The following is a 20,823-nucleotide window of genomic DNA, read 5'->3' as shown; positions in this document are numbered from 1 at the left end:
TTTACTGAGACAGACAGACAGACAGCCTGACAGATACACATGGACAGATATACAGATAGACACACTGACAGCCAGAGATAGACTGATACCGATAGAAATGCATTCATATTTCTACGTATGTATGTATGTATGTATGTATGAATGTACAGTATGTACTGTATGTACCCGGTATGTATGTATGTATATATGTGTCTGTTTCTGTCCGTCTCTATGTACATATCACATGTACATATGTATGTATGTTTCTCTGTCCGTGTTTGTATGTTATTTATGTATATTTGTTGGTGTTTGTCTTTTTCTTTGTGTATATATATATATATATATATATATATATATATATATATAGAGAGAGAGAGAGAGAGAGAGAGAGAGAGAGAGAGAGATATTATATATTATATATATATATAGATATATTATATATTATATATATATATATATATATATATATATATATATATATATATATATATATATATATATGGTTGTATGAATGTATGTGTGTATGTTGAAGAAACACATTAGACATGTATGTATGTGTTTATGTATGTATGTACGAATGTGTACCTGTATAATTACTATATATTAGGTGGGTAAACAGGTGGACAGGTAAAGCCGTTCGCGGATTCAGAGATGGATAAATGGATACTGAGATATAAAAATAGATTGATTACCCCTCTCTCTCTCTCTCTCTCTCTCTCTCTCCAACACACCCTCATTTTATACTCCCATCACGCCTCCCTCTCCCTCCTCCTCCTCCTCCTCCTCCTTGCCAACACAGCTCACCTCATTTCCTCTCTATTCTGTCTCGTTTCCATCAATTTTCTCCATTTTTCTCTCCATATCTCCATCTTTTTCTCCTCCCGCCTTTCCGTCTCCCCCTTCCCTGCTCCATTTCAGTTTTTGCTGCGCCAGGATGGGCGGCCAGATATAGTGTCCCTAACTGTGTCACTCACTTACTCACTTATTCTTTCATTAAGTTACACAGTCGTTTTTAAGGATAGGTTCCAGTCCTGATGGGGTGTGTGTTGAGGGGTGGGTGTACGTACACACACACACACACACACTAGTCGATTGCGGATAACTATGTCACTGCGGCACAGGGGAACACATACATACATACATACATACACATATACATGTACAATGGAGAATGGCATACACAAAGAAATACACAGTGCAAGATACTATAGACGTTTCAGTTTTCACCCTAACTTGGCCTTGATTTTCGTCTGTTAGCAGCATATTTCACGATGCTCAGAAAAAAAGTAAACAATACAGCGGCTCAGCATCATTTTTGTAATAATTCCTGACTAGCATCATATTCCAGTGATAATCTACTCAAGACGGACAGATGGCAATTTTAGGTCAAGTTAGAGTAATAAGAGTATAGGTAACCGCGTACCTGCGTCGTGTGGCAAGTGTGGTAAATATGACACAAAAGGAGTATAGGTAACCGCGTACCTGCGTCGTGTGGCAAGTGTGGTAAATATGACACAAAAGGAGTATAGGTAACCGCGTACCTGCGTCGTGTGGCAAGTGTGGTAAATATGACACAAAAGGAGTATAGGTAACCGCGTACCTGCGTCGTGTGGCAAGTGTGGTAAATATGACACAAAAGGAGTATAGGTAACCGCGTACCTGCGTCGTGTGGCAAGTGTGGTAAATATGACACAAAAGGAGTATAGGTAACCGCGTACCTGCGTCGTGTGGCAAGTGTGGTAAATATGACACAAAAGGAGTATAGGTAACCGCGTACCTGCGTCGTGTGGCAAGTGTGGTAAATATGACACAAAGGGGCAGGGCAGAACACGCAGCAGTTTGGTGTACTGGGTTCTGAGGCAAACGGGTGGCATTTAAGTGATTATCTAGTATATCATTATGTCTCTCCTCATAGATTTAGGCAGGGAGGAGTGCGGCTATCAAATGTTTTCTTTGTCTATCCTCGTCTCTCTCTCTCTCTCTCTCTCTCTCTCTCTCACCATATCTTGTAGAGAAAGAAGTAGAGGTAAAAAAATAAAAAACAACAGAAAAAAGAAACACAGAAAGACCAGAGAATTAACAGAACTGGAAGAAAAGATAAAGAATAAAAATGTAGATAAAATGAGAACTGAGGAAGACTGGAAAGGAAAGAGGGAGATAAAGGAGGTAATGAGAAGGAAAGAGATATAAAGAAAGAAAGAACTGAGGGGAGAGAAAAACTGAAGCAATGGAGAGAACAGAGAGGGAGGGAAGAAAGGAGGAGGGGAAAGGGTGCATAGGAGGAGGAGGAGGAAAAGCGGGGAGAGTTTTAAGTGGTTTGATGAAAGCTAGAGAGAGAGAGAGAGAGAGAGACTGCGGTTAAGCGTGTCCCAAAGGTGATATGGAAGATCAAAGTGGTTTATGGGGGTGGAAGGAAGGAAGGGAGTAGAGGCATAATGAAGGAAGGAAGGAAGGAAAGGATGTAAGAAATGAATGAAAGAAAGAAGGAAGCATGGAGGGAAGAGGAAGGGAAGAGAAGCATGGAAGGAAGAAGGGAAGGAAGGATGCAGGGAGGGAAGGAAGGAAGGAAGAAAAGAACGACTGAAGGAAAGTAGTACGAAAGGAAGCTGGAATAAAGGAAGCAAATAAGACAAAAAAAAAAAATGGACGGACGGACAGGAAGGAAGGAAGGAAGGAAGGAAGGAAGGGAAGGGAAGGGAAGGGAAGGGAAGGAGGAAAGGAAGGAACGAGGGAAGGAAGGAACGAGGGAAGGATGATAAGAAGAGGATAGACGGAAGAAAAGAATGACGGAAAGAAAGAAGGAAGAATGGAAGGAAGCAGGAATAAAGGAAGTAAACAAAAAGAAGAAACGAAAGAAGAAACAAAGATTGAAGGAACGAACAAGGAATTAAGACAAAAAGACGAAATTAATGAAGGCAGGACAAAAGGAAGGAAGGACAGCAGGAAGGGAAAAGAAAGAAAGAAGGACGTGAAGGAGGGAGGAGGCGAGAGGCAGGGATGATGGAGCTGGGTGTTGTTGTGGTGGTAGTGCGTGAGGTGAAGATGACAACCGTGAGAGTATTTATATTTGCAGTATTGTGATATATTTATAGGAATGATGATAGTTATACAGCTGAGGGAATGTTGGTAGTTGTGACTTTCGTGATACCTGTAGTAGATGTGATGACTGCGGTTGTGGCTTAAAGCGGCCCCTACAGGTGTGCCTGTCTGCTATGCGCTCTGCTATACTTCCAACTGACCTCCCATACAGGCAAGGTCATCTAAAAATATTTGTGGATGGCTTTGGTACAGCCTAGTATAGTTTTACTTATACAAAAAAGCTATAAGGTTTTTATGAAAGAATCGCTTTTTGTTATAGTAATTACAAAAGAACTTTGTACAACTTGGCAGTGATGCTCATGCTGTGCTGCCAGGTCTTTCGAGGCGGATTTGGGTCAGATTAGTGTCACACACACGCACGCACACACACAACACACACACACGCACGCATACACACCACCTGTCCTGTTCTGCGCGCTTCATTCATTCTTCCGCACTCGAGGACAATGGATGCCACTCCAAAGCCTCAATCAAAACACCTGCACAGTCAAGCCAAATGAGTTATATATATGTACAATGTAAACCAGTATTTTCAGCGAGAGAAGGAGAAGGGGGATTTTATTACCAGCTTATCAAAGGCTACTTGCCGGACAGCTGAGGCAACAAAAGTAAGCGAAAGAACAATAAAAAGAATATGCAAAGAAGAAAGAGATAATGAAGAAAGTAATGAATTTATGTCTCCCAAGAAACGGCAACGCACAAGACCCATTGCTGATTTCTTTGACGAATTTAATGAAGGTGTACTACGACGAACCGTCTCGGTTTCTACGAGAGGAAAGAGATACCCAAGACCCATATACATACATGTATATATATATATATATATATATATATATATATATATATGGGTCCTGATACCCAAGACCCATATATATATATATATATATATATATATATATATATATATATATATATATATATATATATATATGGGTCCTGGAGATACCCACACTGGCAAAACGCGCCAAGACTTTTACCTCTTAGGTGGTGTGGAAATAAAGTCGAAATATAATAATAATAATAATAATAATAATAATGATAATAAATGCGTGCACACACACACACACACACACACACACACACACACACACACACACACACACATACACACACACACACAGTGATAGGGGAGGGGGAGGGTAAATGGTGGGCTGTACCAAGGCCACCTAAAAATAGCCTTGGCCTACGAGAGGTCAGTGGAAGTGTGGCACAAGGCACAGGTGACAGACGCAGCCTTCAGGGGCCACTTAAAATGTGTTATAGTTGTGGCGGTGGTGGTGAGTGGAGCAGGTAAGTCAATTAACACCTGGATTGGCCCACTCAAATTCTGCCTGTGTGTTACGGGGTGAGATGGAAGGAGGATAGGGAGGGGAAGGGGTGGAGGGGGAAAGAGGGGGAGGGAGAGGGAAGGAGGGGTAGAAAAAGGGTGAAATAAATGGGTGGTTAAATAGACACACAGGCAGATACATATCGTAGATAAGAGACAAGACAAGGAAGACAGGGACAAAAGGAGAGGTGAGAGATGACGAGAGACAGGTAGACGTATAAATGGAGAGAGAGAGAGACCCATGTACTGAACTGTATACAGGTATTCACAAACATACATTATATACATACTGTATATACATACAGATTACATACATACTTAGGCACATCAACACATACATACACATTTACGTGTACATACATACATGCAAAAATACGTACAACATATACATGTGGATACATACAAATTACATACATAGGCACAACACATGCATGCATATTTAAGTGTACATACATACATACATACATACAAAAATACGTACATATGTACATGGATACAAATTACATACATACTTAGATACATCAACACATACATGCATATTTAAGCGTACAGTACATAAATACATATACAAAAATACGTACATACAGTATATACATACTTAAATACATACATACATACATTTGAATCCAGTATATTGCTACACACACACACACACACACACACACACACACACACACACACACACACAGACACACACACATACACACACACACACAACAGCAAACAAAAGGAAGCACGCACACAAACACTTGCCTATTCACTATACACACCCCAATGTTTGACATCTCTCTCTCTCTCTCTCTCTCTCTCTCTCTCTCTCTCCACACACACGAGACCCCCAACATTTACGAGTATATACACATGCACACTTCCTCCCTCGGCTCTACTAAACTGTGTGTGTGTGTGTGTGTGTGTGTGTGTGTGTGTGTGCTGAAGTAATGAGACGCGTAGTAATATCATAATAATTTCACCAATACGATATTAGAATCAGACAGGCAGCTGTGTGAATAAATGAGAGAGAGAGAGAGAGAGAGAGAGAGAATTGCAATCAAGACAGATACAGATAGATAGATAAAAAGATAGACAGGTAGTGAAATAAACTGAGAGCTGCACTTAAAGAGATAGACAGATAGGCAGGTAGAGAAGTACTGATAGTGTCAGACAGCTGCATCAGACAGATATAGATAGATAGGTGGTGGACAGGTGGTGATACACTGATAGAGACAGCAGTATTTGATACACAGATAGATAGATAGATAGCTAGATAGAGATGCATTGAAGATATAGACAGACAGACAGACAGTTGCATTAGCACCATCCATACATAAGATAAAGGTGTATTGCTATTGGCTGGTGAGACAGGGCACTCTGGAGGCCCATTGGCTCTTGCTGAACGATACCCAAATGGAGCCAAAGTTAATGAAATGCAGTGATATGTGGTGGGAGGAAGTGGAGATTAATACAGACAGAGCATGACCGAACGAAATAAAGTAAAAATAAGTGTGGTTAGAGCAAGACTAACGAAATAAAGTGGAAATTAATACGGTTAAAACAAGACTGGGCGAAATAAAGCAGAATGGGAGGAAAATGTGAGAGGTAAAAACCAAACTTAATTAAATGAATTTTGTGGTAGGTGGGGGCGCTCACCATCCACTCACTCGATGTTGTGCTGCTTTGGGTGTCTACCCCTTCCTCTCTTCCTTCCTTCCTTCCTCTTCTGTCTTTCTTTCCTTCATTCCTTTTCTTCTTCCTTCTGCCTACGTGTGACTTTTCACTCCCCCTTCTGTCTTTCTTTTCTTCATTCTCTCCCCTTCCTTCTGCCTACGAATGACTTTACACTCCCTCGTCTGTCTTTCTTTCCTTTTCCTTCTGCCTATGGATGACTTTACGCTCTCTCCTCTGTCTTTTTTTCCTTCATTCTTTCCTCTTCCTTCTGCCTATGGGTAACTCTACACTGAGTGACAAGCCAACTGGTTTCCTGTACACCAGGAAACCATTTTCTACGCCGGGTGGTAACCATATGACCAAACTACGGCGCCTGGCGGTTTAGTTGGTAATTCAGGTGCTCCAATCGGATTGAGCCTGGTAGGTTTATATCCAAGAGATGGCTAGGGTTTATTGCTCACATAGCCTAATGCCACTAGGGGATGAGTGATGCTGGTCACTCTCATGTTAAATGTCAGGACCAACTTGCCCAGCCCCGGGTTCCTACGCTCCTCATGGGGCAACACAGAATTAGATGATGATGATGATGATGATGATGATGAGGAGGAGGAGGAGGAGGAGGAGGAGGAGGTATGGGAAGGATGGGTTAGGGGACTAATTAGTTGATAGCTGGGTTGGGTTGGGATGGGCTTGGTTTGAGTAGGTAACGCTGGGTTGGGTTAGCTTAGGTTAGGGTGGATTTGTTAGGGTTACGATTGGTTATAGGACTGGTTTGTTACAGCCTTGTTCATGCTGAACCGCGGTGGGTAGGTCTGGCTGGGACTGGTTGACTAGAGTGGTTAACCTAGGCTGGGTTGAGTGTGAATGGTTGGGTTGGCTGAGCCTGGGGTCAGATAAATAGGATGGGATGCGACAGGTGGGTTGGATTGGGTTGGTTTGAGTTGGGTTATATTAGGCTGGGTTAGGCCTGTTTAGCTTAGTTTAGTGTAGTATATGTACCTATATTTATAATTTTATCTATCTATCTATCTATCTGTCTATCTATATCTACGTATCGATTAGGAGCGTAGGGACACGGGGCTAGGCTAATCAGTCCCGACATTTAAGTCAAGGATGACCAGCGTCGCTCGACCCTGAGTGGCGTTATGTGAGCAATAAACCCCAACCAACCCTCGAATATAAACCTTTACGGGACTCATCCGGCTGAAGCGCCTTGGCCCACTAGACCACTGGGCGTCATTTGGTTACATGGTTACCACCCAGCGTACTTAATCATTTCCAGGGACACCAACCAGCGTACTTAATCGTTTCCAGGGACATAGGAAACCATTTGACATATCAGCTGGTGTAGAATCAACAGAAGACAGCACTACATTGAATGAGAGAATGGTGGTGGCACAACAGACATAAAATATGTCACCTGACTGAAGAGGTTAACTCTAGGTCCATATTCTCGTCGGTTAAGGAAGCTCCCTAGCACTTTTTCCTAAACGATTTATTTTTGGATACGGTTGATATTAATTTTTAAGTTATGCTTAGTATGGTGGCATTTCAATTATTAACATCATATTTGAACAGGTCTATCTGTGACCCAACTGCAACCATCCTGCCACGTTTCATCGCAATCCTTTTTCCAGTTTCGACTGCACCCCCCCCCCCCACACACACACCAGATAATTAAAGTATTTTAGATTCCCCAAATGGAAGAGGCTTGATGTGTTTCTCTGCCCACTGCCCACAGACACTAAATTTCAATTGTTTCACCCTTCGTACCAGTCGTTTTACTCTGTTGGCTGATATTTTTACAGTGACAGAAGTTCGATATGTTTTGTTCTGCTCAGACAATTCTCTTGGATATGATGTATTAAGTTTGATAATAAAAACAGTGCTCCCTCATAGACCCCATCTGCACAGTGGAGCGTACAGCAGGCCAGGTGGTTAATAGGTAATTCAGTCCTCCTCCACACCGCTGTAGCTACTTACTCCCTTACCCACACTTACATACCTGTGACTTACACCACACGTCAGCCTGGGTAACGGAATCTCTCTCTCTCTCTCTCTCTCTCTCTCTCTCTCTCTCAACCACCTGTCAGTACCACCCCGAACGCTGATAACACACAACAAAAAACCAGCAGTAGTGACCCCAAAGCATATCATGATTCACTGACTGATGAGTCCACAGGCAGTGCTGAATGTTGGGTTTGCTTGTGATGCATAGTTGGCTGAGTTTGGAGAAAATACTGGGATCTTAATGGAAACATTTCAGTGATGATGATGATGATGATGATGATGATGATGATGATGATGATAATAATAATAATAATAATAATAATAATAAATAGCAATAACAATACACGCTGTCAATATAAAACCAACAATTCAGTAATAAGTGGTGCTACCAAGGTTAATCAAATAATAATAATAATAATAATAATAATAATAAGGTAAAACAAATCGATACTGACAGCGATTCAAGCTTTTTTTTTTTTTTTTTTTAACCTACGTTCTAAGGAAGCTAATGTTTGTATTCGATACATCGCAGGTAATTAACATTTGATCTTAAAAAAATGATGAAAAACAACATATACATACTTTGCAATATTAAAGAACGCCACCAAAACAGCCGCGGCAGTGTTTACTGCCGATCCCGCCGGCTGAACGCGCCAGTGCACCAAACAGACTCAAATGTAAATTTAATTACCATACATTTTGATGGAAACCTAACTACAAAAGCGCGTCACCTAACTGGGTGTAGGGGGTGCTTCGTCTCCCAGATCCCCCATTTATTATAGCCACCTCACGGTGTGGATAATTTAAGTGGCATAAATTTCGAGGGAAACCTAACTAGGGATGCGTGGGCACTATCTGTGGAAGCCTCGCCCCCACAGACTCCCCAATTATCAAAAACACCTCACATCGTGTCTAATATAAATGCTCTAAACATCGGCGAGAATCTCTACAAAACTTAAGTATATCTGAGGTAAACTATTAACAATACTCACTATCTTCGATAATACAACTTAACCTGTAATATTCCATCAAATCTAGCTTAATCAACTGTACCTAACAAGATAATTAATAATAGTTACCTTAATAAGCAGGAGGGTCAGGGGCAGCTGCAGCCACGAGGAAAATGCTTGGCGCTTGTCTGGGAAGGCTTTACTAATGAGAACAGCTGCCAGATAACCAACAAAATGTTTCCTTGTACCGTGTGTTGGCATACCCTGCCGAACATGCCTCCATGTCCGTTCGATGTGCTGGGTATGTGCCCCGGCACAGAGGCAACACAATGAAGGCAATGGTTCACTGCTTCGTGTTTATACCCCAGGTTTGACAGGTTACGGTAGGATAACCAGTAGTCTGTGATTATTTTGGTACCAGGTAGGACATTCTGCCTAATTACTCCAAGTAATGTGGTCTCACTTCCATCCTTCACTGGGACAACAAAAACGTTCTTGGTCTTTCTCTCATAACCTCCACTAACCCACTGTCCTGTTATTCTTCACCCACCATTATACTTCCTTCTGCCAAACTTTGCTTCATCTATTTCCACAACACAGCCTTCTCCACCAACGGGATCTTTCCTTGATTCACAGTAATAAACACACACCACGGCAGAAACTAAACCAATCGTCCACAGTGTTTGCACTTACGCCAGCCTGCCTGTTCAGATTATATATATCTTGATGCACCAAAAATTACTTAAAAGTTGAATTTCTTTAAATCCTGCCTTTGTTTTGTCAAAGAATGTTCCTAATCGTGCACTTCTCCGGAATCTACACTTTCGTATGACACTTGTACTCCGGTGTCCTCGCGGCAATCTTGTCACACCTGAAGTCCTGAAGTACAGTGTGTCCTCATTTAGGTAAGTGCACTGTGGCATTTGCAACAGAGGACTGTGTCCTTAATCAGCAAATGGCTTTGTAAAAGGGCCAGTAGGTACTACTTATTGTCACTATGAACGCCAAATCCCATCAGAGTAAGACGACACTCTGGGCGCGCCATTTGATCAATGCGCCAAAGCTTATCCGTATGTTAAGTGTTGGGTGGTAGTGACATCACACCACTGTCCAATGGCCAAGGGCAAGGTAGGTGTGATCAGTAACCATACATTTACCAAGACAACACATCCATGCAAAAATTTTACGAAAATAAGGGTCAGGGAGTGTACTAAAACATAATAATCCGTAAAATTAAAGCAGTACAAACTATCAAGTACAACACTCCAACCCTCTATTTTGGAATTTTTAAATGCCCACTGCATTAGTTACTGTGACAAAGAAAATAAAATATAAATAAAAATAACAGATCCTGTCAACACTGCATTCCAATAGGAAATCTGAAATGCCGCATCATTTTCGAAGAAAATTATAATAATTAAAATAATGGTAAATGTTTAGACAAGTGACGCACAGATTTGAGATGTTTTCTTATAGACCTACGTTCTCAAATAAAATTATTTTAGTACTAGCTACATCTCAGGTGATTAACATTTGATTTTCGATGAAAAAATATTGGAGAACAAACGGAATATATCCACTTAGTGACATTACAGACAGCCGCCTGAACGCCCCCAATAGCGTGTTTACTGCCGATCCCGCCGACTGGACATGACGTCACCACACCAAAACAAACTCAAATATACACAACTTAAAACCATAAATAGCAGTGGAAACCTAATTGGAAGCGATGCAACCTAACTGGGGGCTTCACCTCCCAGACCCCCCAATGATTGTAACCCACCTAACCTGGTGCAAACTAAAATGCGCATTACGTAAAACTTGCACCAAAACAGTATCGTGCGTTAAGAGCGTTCGTTAATCATGGCGTAATCGTCACGCGTTGTGATGGCAAAGGTAGGTGCGGTCATAAAGCATATCCTTATATACATCACACAGGAGACATCCTTTAAAATATGATACGTTAGTAAAACAGCACTCGGCGATTGAATGAAATCAATTAATATTCCGTAAACACGAGTATACGATATGCGCAGTATTACGTACAAAAATGGAACCCTCTATTTATGAACATTTCTATAAATCAGCACCTAAAAAGATGAAAAAATAAAAAGGCCAAGCATATACGCTAATTATAAAAAATACAAAAGAATCCTGTAAACACTTAACTCCAATAGGAAATTTGGAAATTGGGCGTAGCTGATCTAGATATTTCATAATAATAATAATTATAATAATAATAATAGTAATAATAATACCAGGCTTACATGCTGCCTAACGCCAAGGACTCGCCACTTTACCTTGTCGCATCGGTGCTTTGTTGACATTCGGAAGATTCCAATTTTCTTCACATTTCTGTTTCCTCCACTTTGCCATCATACCTACTGCCTCTGTGGCCATTCATTCAACGGTAATTCACTCCACAACGCACGGTGCCACGGTCGGTCCGGGTTTTACGAGACAAAATATGGGAGCAACAACTTTCACTACACCAAACAAAATTCCAACATGGCGAACGGTGGTACAATCTCGCTCCGGTACGGTCGCGATAGTTCAAAATGTATCTTGAGAAAACGATGCTGCTTTGTCGTATATTTTTTTGGCTTGTTGAATAGTTGTTTACGGTATGATAAAATTTTGCTCCAGTCTTTGATTTGCCTGAAAATAAATTGTAGTACAAAGATCAAGATGGCTATGAGCATGGAAACAACATAAACTCGGTTGCTCCCAGAGACAAGGACGCAAATCAATCTCGAGTTGTTGTTTTTTATTTTAAGACTTGCGACTTGCCTTAGACTTGTGGGTGATTTAATCTGATTTGACTCGCGACTTGGCCCTCAAGACTTGACGCTTAAAAAAAAAAAAAAAAAAAAAAATCGTGACTTGGGACGTGGTTAGACTCGCAACTCGAGCCTTGAAGAGAATGCCTTGTAATCAAGCCTGATTGCTCCTTGCTCGTTCTCCCTTGTCTATGCCAACATCTCTAGCCTAATATTACAACCCGTTTAAATTATGTTGGAATGGGGCGCCTTCGTGCGGTGGCACTGACAGCTGGACGGCTCTGTTGCCTGGTTATGCTGTAGTGCAGAGACATCAACATATTATTGTCATTGCTTCAAACTGTGTGCTCATGTGCAGCTCACTCCGCCTCCAGAATATGACTCCAGCTTTCCATTATGTTTACGTCACCTGGAAGTTGGTCTCTCTCTCTCTCTCTCTCTCTCTCTCTCTCTCTCTCCCTCTCTCTCTCTCTCTCTGTGCTATCTGTAATAATAAACCCAAAGCCCATACGAATTAGTCGATTTAATGAATACTGCAATACTAACCCACGAACTTCCCCCACACCACCACAAAAAAAAAAAAAAAAAAAAAAAAAAAGGCACACTAGCCCCCCAAATGCTGGTAACCACCAAAAGGCAATAAATTAAGGCAAAGCCTGACTATAAACCCACATATAATACTGTACAGGCTTTGGACACATCAGTGCTGGTCAGCCATCTTTAATTGTCCAGTATGGTAGTGGTGAGATTATTACACTTCCTCCCCCATACCGATAATGACGTGACACGGATAATGACGTGATGTGGATAATGTGTGATGTGGATAATGATGGGATATGATAATGATATGGATAATGACATGGATAATGACGTGAGACGGATGATGATGTGGATAATATGTGAATTGGATGATGATGCGATATGATAATGACGATATGGATAATGACATGGATAATGACGTGAGATGGATGATGATGTGATGTGGGTAATATGTGATGTGGATAATGATGGGATATGATGATATGGATAATGACGTGAGACGGATAATGATGTGATGTGATGATGTAGTATGATGATATATATAATGACGTGAGACGGATAATGATGTGATGTGCGTAATATGTGATGTATGATATGATAATGATATAGATAATGATATGGATAATGACGTGAAACGGATAATGATGGATGTGGATAATATGTGATGTGGATGATGATGTCATATACATAATGACGTGATATGGATAACGATGTGATATGGCTAATGATGTGATACGGATAATGACGTGATATGGCTGATGATGTGATATGGATAATGACGCGATATGGATAACGACGGGATATGGATAATGACGTGATACAAATAATGATGTGATGTGGATTATGACGTGATATAGCTGATATGCATAATGACGTGATATGGAAAATGACATCGATAATGACGTGATATGATGAGATATGGATAATGATGTGATATGGAAAATGACGTGATGAGATATGGATAATGACGTGATGAGATATGGATAATGACGTGATGAGATATGGATAATGAAGTGATATGAACAATGACGCAACACGGATATGACGTGATATGGCTGAGGATGTGATATGGATAATGACGATATGGAAAATGACGTGAAGTGGTTAATGACGATGTCGATTATGACGTGACATGGATATTGGCGTGATGTGGATAATGACGATGTGGATTATGACGTGACAAGGATATTGACGTGATGTGGATGATGACGTAACGTGGATAATGACGTGATATGAAGAATGACGTGATATGGATAATGACGTGATATGAAGAATGACGTGATATGGATTATGACGAGATATGGATAATGACGTGATATGGATAATGACATGATATGGATAATGACGTGATATGAAGAATGACGTGATATGAAGAATGACGTGATATGGATAATGACGTGATATGGATAATGACATATGGATAATGACGTGATATGGATAATGACGTGATATGGATAATACACACATGAATATCAGGAAGATCATCATATAATAATAACAGCTTCACGTCAGTTGTCTGAACTGTTCATGTTAACTGTATTATATTTGTACTGAATAAATAATCTATCTGTTTATCTATATCCAGACGCCTTAAACCCATTAGAGGTGGCCACAAACAAATCTCCTCCAAGTCTCCTTGTCCTCTGCCGTTTGGCCACCCTTCCTCCAGCTCACACCTCCCTCTCTCATAAACCACCTCAGTCCATCCCTCTCACCCATGGCCTTTCCTTCTCCCTCTCCCCCTTCACCTCACTCACATACACCTCTAGTCAGTCTTTCATTCCTCATTATAATCGTGCATTTTATTATTTGCTTATATTGGTTAAAACTATACTCAGGAACTAAAGTCGATTGTATTGGTATCAGCTGCTTGTGAGGTGTTATAAATGTGTGTGTGTGTGTGTGTGTGTGTGTGTGTGTGTGTAAACTGGGAGTGTGTCGTTGTCTCGGCTACCTCCCTTTCTTTGGGGGAAGCAGCCTAGGTATACAGATAGACAGACATTGGTTAAAACTTGTACTCTAGAACTACACTTCAATGTACTGGTATCAGGTGCTAGTGAGTGTTATAATTACTGCTATTAACCTCATATACACTTGTGAGGTGTTATAATTACTGCTATTAACCTCATCTACACTTGTGAGGTGTTATAATTACTGCTATTAACCTCATATACACTTGTGAGGTGTTATAATTACTGCTATTAACCTCATATACACTTGTGAGGTGTTATAATTACTGCTATTAACCTCATATACACTTGTGAGGTGTTATAATTACTGCTATTAAACTCATATACACTTGTGAGGTGTTATCATTACTGCTATTAACCTCATATACACTTGTGAGGTGTTATCATTACTGCTATTAACCTCATATACACTTGTGAGGTGTTATCATTACTGCTATTAACCTCATATACACTTGTGAGGTGTTATCATTACTGCTATTAAACTCATATACACTTGTGAGGTGTTATAATTACTGCTATTAACCTCATATACACGTACTATTTTTCCCAGCAACAATGTCGTGGTATTTGGGGTACTGGCTTAACATTAAACACAAGGCGGTCAGTACACAGTGCTTCACTACAAACTCACGTGGCAGTATCTTGCCTGGTGCGGGGACGGCTCAGTCGGCTGGTGTGGGAGTGTTTGTGCTGGTGGAATGAAATATAGGAATATGCAGGGTGGCTACTGATAACACTGAGTCGTGCCCACAACACACGAGTCATTGCCTGGTGGAGGGCAAGTGCAGCGGTATACTGTATATATAGCATATATTTCCTGGACTCCTTCAGCCCCAGGATGCATATCTTCTTGTTTTAATGCTCAGAGAGAGAGAGAGAGAGTATATAGGAAAATTCTTGTAAATGTATATCAGATACACAGGGTGGTATTCTCGTCGGTTGAGCAAACTCCCTAACACCTTTTTCCAAGCGACTTATTTTGCTTATAACACCTTCCCGTCCCCTTCTGTGTCATTTCATCAATTCACATATCACCATACTCTGCATAAACCTGCAAAAGGATATTAACCAGCAATATCCAAAAATACGTAGCTAAGGAAGTGGTGTTAGGGAGCTTCCTTAACCGACGGGAGTACTACCCATAAACACTAAGCACACGGACATAATACTGACGAGAGAGAGAGAGAGAGAGAGAGATCATTAAAGATTCAACACATTATCTCTCTCTCTCTCTCTCTCCCTCTCGTGAAATTAAACCACAAATTCTGACAACAAAGCCATCCTCGACCTAATGGACCAGCTTAAATCCCTACCCCCATCTCCGCCCCTTGGGATAAAAACACCCATTTTTTTTCTTACCCCCTGGATAAATATACTGTGACAAATGTACCTCTCTCTCTCTCTCTCTCTCTGATACACATTGGCCTTGTGATATATCCCATAAAAAATGCTCCCCCTCTGGCTAAGCTGACGTGACACATACACCCCCTGGCTCCATCCCCGTGATAAATGTACTCCTGCCTTCCCCTGTGATAAACGTACCCCGGCTCACTCGTGACACATCACTCCTTCTCTTTCCCCCTTGTTGATCTAAGAAATGGTCAAGCTGTGTTTGTGTCTGTCTGTCTGTGCCTTTGTTCGCTTCTTTCACGAGAACGGTAATTGATACTGACATAATTCTTTTTCAGTAGGTCAAGCTAAGTCCTGGGAGTGTCAGACAAATACCAAAAATTTTGGCGATCGCGCACAACGCGACAGCACAAGAATGTCGAAGATCACGAGACGTGAAAATGTCTGTCTGTGCATTTGTTAGCTTCTCTCACGAAAACTGTGATAAATATCGACTAATTCTCTTTGCATTTTGTCCGGGTAAGTCCAGGGAGTGTCAAAAAAATTTGGTGATCGCGTGCGACGCCATGGCACGTAATTTTTGGAAATTGCGCCACGCGAAAAAAATACAAAAATAATTTTTTGAACCTTATGGTCAGAATTGGTCATAATGTGCTTATCAACGGTATGGAAACAAAGATACTGGTATTTGCAGACATCTTTTTATTGAGTACCATTAGTTAGTCCCGTAAACTTTTGCGGGCAAATATTAGTTATATATATTTTGATTAAATGTGTAAGCTAGACTCTTTTACAGAGAAGTCTGGTGCTTCTCTCTCTCTCTCTCTCTCTCTCTCTCTCTCTCTCTCTCTCTCTCGAGTATTAATTAGTAAGGCTACATTTAGCCTATGCCGCACAGTTTTGATGTCCGTACTATATACTATGGTATAGATATAAATTTGTTTGATAATGTACAAAGAAGAATGACAAAAATGATACATGATGTTCGGAACCTGTCATGTGAAGACAGACTAAAAAGACTAAATCTGTACTCACTAGAGAAGCGTAAAAATAGGGGCAGACTTAACTGAGGTGTTTACGTGGATGAAGTGAATAAAAAAGGAAGACATTAGCATGCGACTTAAAGTGAGCATGCAGGACAGAACTAGAAGTAATGGTTTCAAACTAGGTAAATTCCGTTTTAGTAAGAAAATAGGTAAAAACTGGTTTGGCATTAGAGTTGCAGACGAATGGAATAAGGGGGACTGGGGAGGCGGTGGCTCAATCTGTAGAGAGGTGGCCTGCAGCCCTTCCGGACCCAGGCTCAAATCCTCGCTGGGACAAGGACCAGTTTAAGGATTTGAATTTCATAAAAAACAGACTTTACTAATCTACCAGAAGACTCGTCCGACATGTTGTAAAACTATACACCCTAATACCAGTACACCAGTCCTGTATGAGACAGCTCTTGCATGTATTCAATATGGATGGTGGGTGTTAGCGTCGAAGTGGTGACATGTAGAGGTGTATGGTATGTAGAATTACTGGGCCTTGGGAGCAGGTTGTGAAACTTAGGCCGAGATTCGGAAAAAACAAAACAAAAAAAACTACCTAGTGAAATAGTTGCTGTCCCTTTTTGTGACAGATTCAAGCCTAGGCCAGATAACCATTTGACAAGTAAGGACTGGATATAAATTATCACATAATAACCAGCGCTAAATTAATTCTTTCTCCTTTTCAGGTTACACTATGATAGTTTTTTTTTCCTTCTCACTTTCCTATAAAATGTCCACGCCAGTTTTTCTATACTGCGGTGTTCCTTCTCACTTTTTCCGGCCAGTTTCGGCTGGAGGGTTTGGTGGGTGGGTGTGAGCCTTCTTTATTATCCTTGTCTTATTCTGATAGTTCAGTTCCTCGTAGGAGCTGCCTGGCATGGGCCAACTGGCCTACAGCAATAATCCCCTCTTCCTATGTCCTTATGTTCCTTCTCCTCCTTCCTTCGTTTCTCTTCTTCATTCCTCACCCTCTTCCTCTTCTTCAGCCTCATCATTCTCATGATCCTTCTTTGTTTCCTCATTTTCCTCCATCTTCTTACAATCATCATCATCATCATCATCACCATCATCATCATCGTCAAGTACAGGAGGCCGTATAGGAAAGGTAAGATAGACTGAGAACAATTGTTCGCAGTTAACCAGTTGTGTACATGAAGCACACAAAATACCAGCTGCTATTGCCTTCAGAAAGTTGGAGACAAAAGGGATAAGAGTGTGGATGAACGGGTGGTGCGAGTACACCCAATTATTTTATCCTTTTCCTCCTCTTCTCCTTCATTCTTCTAGTGATAATCAAAATCACCATCATTCATCTCCCCATTCACCTCTTTATCTCATTTTCTTGTCCTGTCATCTCGTCCTCTTGTCCTTTACCTTATCCTCTCCCTCCTCTCCTTCTTCCCTTCCTTTTCTCTTTCTCATTATCATCGCCGCGACCCAGCCTCTTCTTCCCCCCCTCATTCCATTATTCGTCCTTCCTCCTCATTCCCTTCCCTTCAGTATCGTGGACCTAATTACATGTTTTACCATCATCATCATCATCATCATCCTTCTTTTCTTTCCTTCCTCATTCATTTCCTTCTCTCGTCCCTCTTCCTTCTCTCTTCTCCTTCAACTTATTATTTCCCCCCCATCCTCCTTCTCCTCCAAGCAAACAATGTACAAAAGCTGTGAAAAAAGCCAACAAATTGACTGGATTCATAGGCAGAGCATTTGAATATAAATCCGATAATATCGTCCTCACTTTGTATAATTCCTTAGTATGCCCGGACTTGGAGTATTGCGTTCAGTTTTGGTCACCGTATTATAAAAAGGATATTGAAAAGCTTGAAAGAGTGCAGCGAAGGATGACAAAGATGATACCTAGACTGAGAAATAAATCGTACGAGGAACGTTTAGAAGCCCTGAATCTCTTTACCCTAACAAAACGGAGGATACGAGGAGATTTAATTCAAGTATTCAAGATATTCAAAGGACATGATAACATGGCTGTCGATAAATACTTCACAGTTGATCACTCGAACTATACTAGAGGCAATGGGCATAAAATAATTGGCAAATGATTCCAGTCGCATGAAGCTAAGCATTTCTTCTTCAATAGAGTTGTAAATATATGGACTAAACTGCCCTCCAACGTAATAGATTGTAATACAGTACAAACATTTAAAGGTCGCCTGGATAAGAATTTGGCATCCAACCCCCAGCTTAATATGTTTACTCCTGAATAAAGCACTTGTGTAAGTATAATTTTCTGTTTTATTTTATTATAGTTTTTTAGAGCCTGGATCAATTTATTAAATGCAAATATAGTATATGCACAGACTAGGATATGCACGGATAGCCCTGAGTTAATGGTCACTACTCATACTTCGACCTGTGATGGGCTGTGGATCACTGAGGGTCCCTGTTAATTACGTGGCCACCATCGGGATTTTTTTTAATGTACCAGGGGTCACTGCTTCAGGAGGTGACTTGTTTGCTTGTCCTGCATGGGAAAGTTCCTATAGTGGCCGCAGCGAGAAATGAACACCAGGGTGTGGTCAGGGGCTTGACCGGGATTCCCCCAGTCTTGCCACGTCTCCACATGTCACCAGCCCGCTCTCCATCCTCGCCCCTTACTCGCACTCTCTCTCTCTCTCTCTCTCTCTCTGAAAAATAGTGTACTTCCGAATTTTTTTTCTCTCTCTCTGAAAAGTAGGTAGGTAGGTAGGTAGGAAGGTAGGTAGGTAAGTTGGTAGGTAGGGAAGTAGGAAGGTAGGTAGATAGATAGATAGATAGAGGTAGCAACACACACACACACACACACACACACTTCCGTTTTTTTTTTTTCTCTCTCTCTCTCTCTGAAAAGTAGTGTATTTCCGAAATTATTTTGGCTTTTTGTCCACACCACCATTGAGGTAAAAGTCTAGGCGCGTTTTTTTTTATAGAAGTGTCCCCATGAGGCATAATCCTCTCTCTGATATTTAGTCCGAAAATTCATCGGAGAATTCATCGGAGCTTTCTGAAATGTGTATGATGAATGAATCCACATACATTTCAATTGCTCTGTCTTGCTTCGTGTCGTGTTCCTGAAGTTCTTCGGCATGTCTGACTGCTTGTTTCCAGTTTTCTGGAGTGACGGCACTTATGGCTTCTGTAACCAGAGGTTTGAGGTCAACCATTTTAAAGCTGTTCCTTTTCGCTATGTAGCACTTCACTTGAGCCCAGATCAGCTCTATGGGATTATATTGGCAGTGGTACGGTGGTAATCTCACGACGCGATGGCCTGCTTCTATAGCAATTGTATGTGTCACATATCTTTTCGTGTCCGTACGGTAAGTCTTTGTCAGCTCATATAACTCAGCTTTTGACAAAGCATCACTGACTGCAACTCCCTTTTACATCAGCCAGTTCTTGATGTCGGCTTTTCTCCATGAAGATGTAGGCAATTTCTCCACTTGTCTGCTATGGTACGATGCATTATCCATCACAATGACTGAGTTTGGTGGAATGTTGGGTAGCAGCTGCATACGGAACCATTCTTCAAAAACTGTAGCATTCATCTGATGGTGGTAATCACCATCATTTTTTGCTTGAAACACCAGCTCACCATTATTGATGAAACCGTCTGCTGTTCCAGCATGGAGAATAATCAGTCGTGCTCCTTTTCCTGTGGGCGGCTTAACTCCTGTTGCTCCTTGAGATGAAGTATCAGTCCAGCACTTTCCAACTGTGTAGTTTTGGTTCACCCAAGTTTCATCAAGGTAAACAAAGGTGTGGCCGGACTGTTTAAGCTGCCGCATTTCTCTTTAAAATCTTGACCGAGCTGCAGCGACATCAGTTCTTTCCATAAGGAATCTTCGGCCATCAACCTTTGCAAATCTGAATCCTGTTTTGAGCAGGACCTTGCGAAGGGAAGTTTCGCTACCACAGTAGCCGATTTTTTCACTGAGCTCTTTTATTTTGTACACAGTTGGAATTTCTTTCCTCTCATAAAACCCCAAGACAGTTCTTCTCAATACACACTTGTCAAAGTCATCAAAACCCGTAACAGGTTCAGCACGAATCTTCTTCTTTGGTGAGGTGAACGTGGGTTTCTGTGGTGCAGCTTGAGATGAAGAACAAATTCTTCTGACT

The 20,823-nt window shown here is 41.1% G+C and overlaps 1 protein-coding gene across 1 annotated transcript; it reads right to left on the bottom strand.

Moving 5' to 3' along the window:
• Positions 1 to 20,084: 20,084 nt before the first annotated feature.
• LOC145405891 (uncharacterized) lies at positions 20,085 to 20,489 on the bottom strand. Its single transcript, XM_080277147.1, has one exon. The coding sequence runs from the start codon at positions 20,487 to 20,489 to the stop codon at positions 20,085 to 20,087; it is 405 nt and encodes a 134-aa protein (XP_080133273.1).
• Between the last annotated feature and the right edge of the window lie 334 nt (positions 20,490 to 20,823).

Source organism: Coenobita brevimanus, chromosome 68, assembly GCF_032717465.1.
Source record: "Coenobita brevimanus isolate Jiangsu-jjx chromosome 68, ASM3271746v2, whole genome shotgun sequence".
Classification (NCBI taxonomy): domain Eukaryota; kingdom Metazoa; phylum Arthropoda; class Malacostraca; order Decapoda; family Coenobitidae; genus Coenobita; species Coenobita brevimanus.
The sequence above is the reverse complement of the archived record's forward strand: the minus strand, read 5'-3'. Positions and strand labels throughout refer to the sequence as shown.

Excerpts from the sequence above, each read along its gene's own strand:
- LOC145405891 (XM_080277147.1), bottom strand. The coding sequence starts at position 20,489 with ATGCGGCAGCTTAAACAGTCCGGCCACACCTTTGTTTACCTTGATGAA.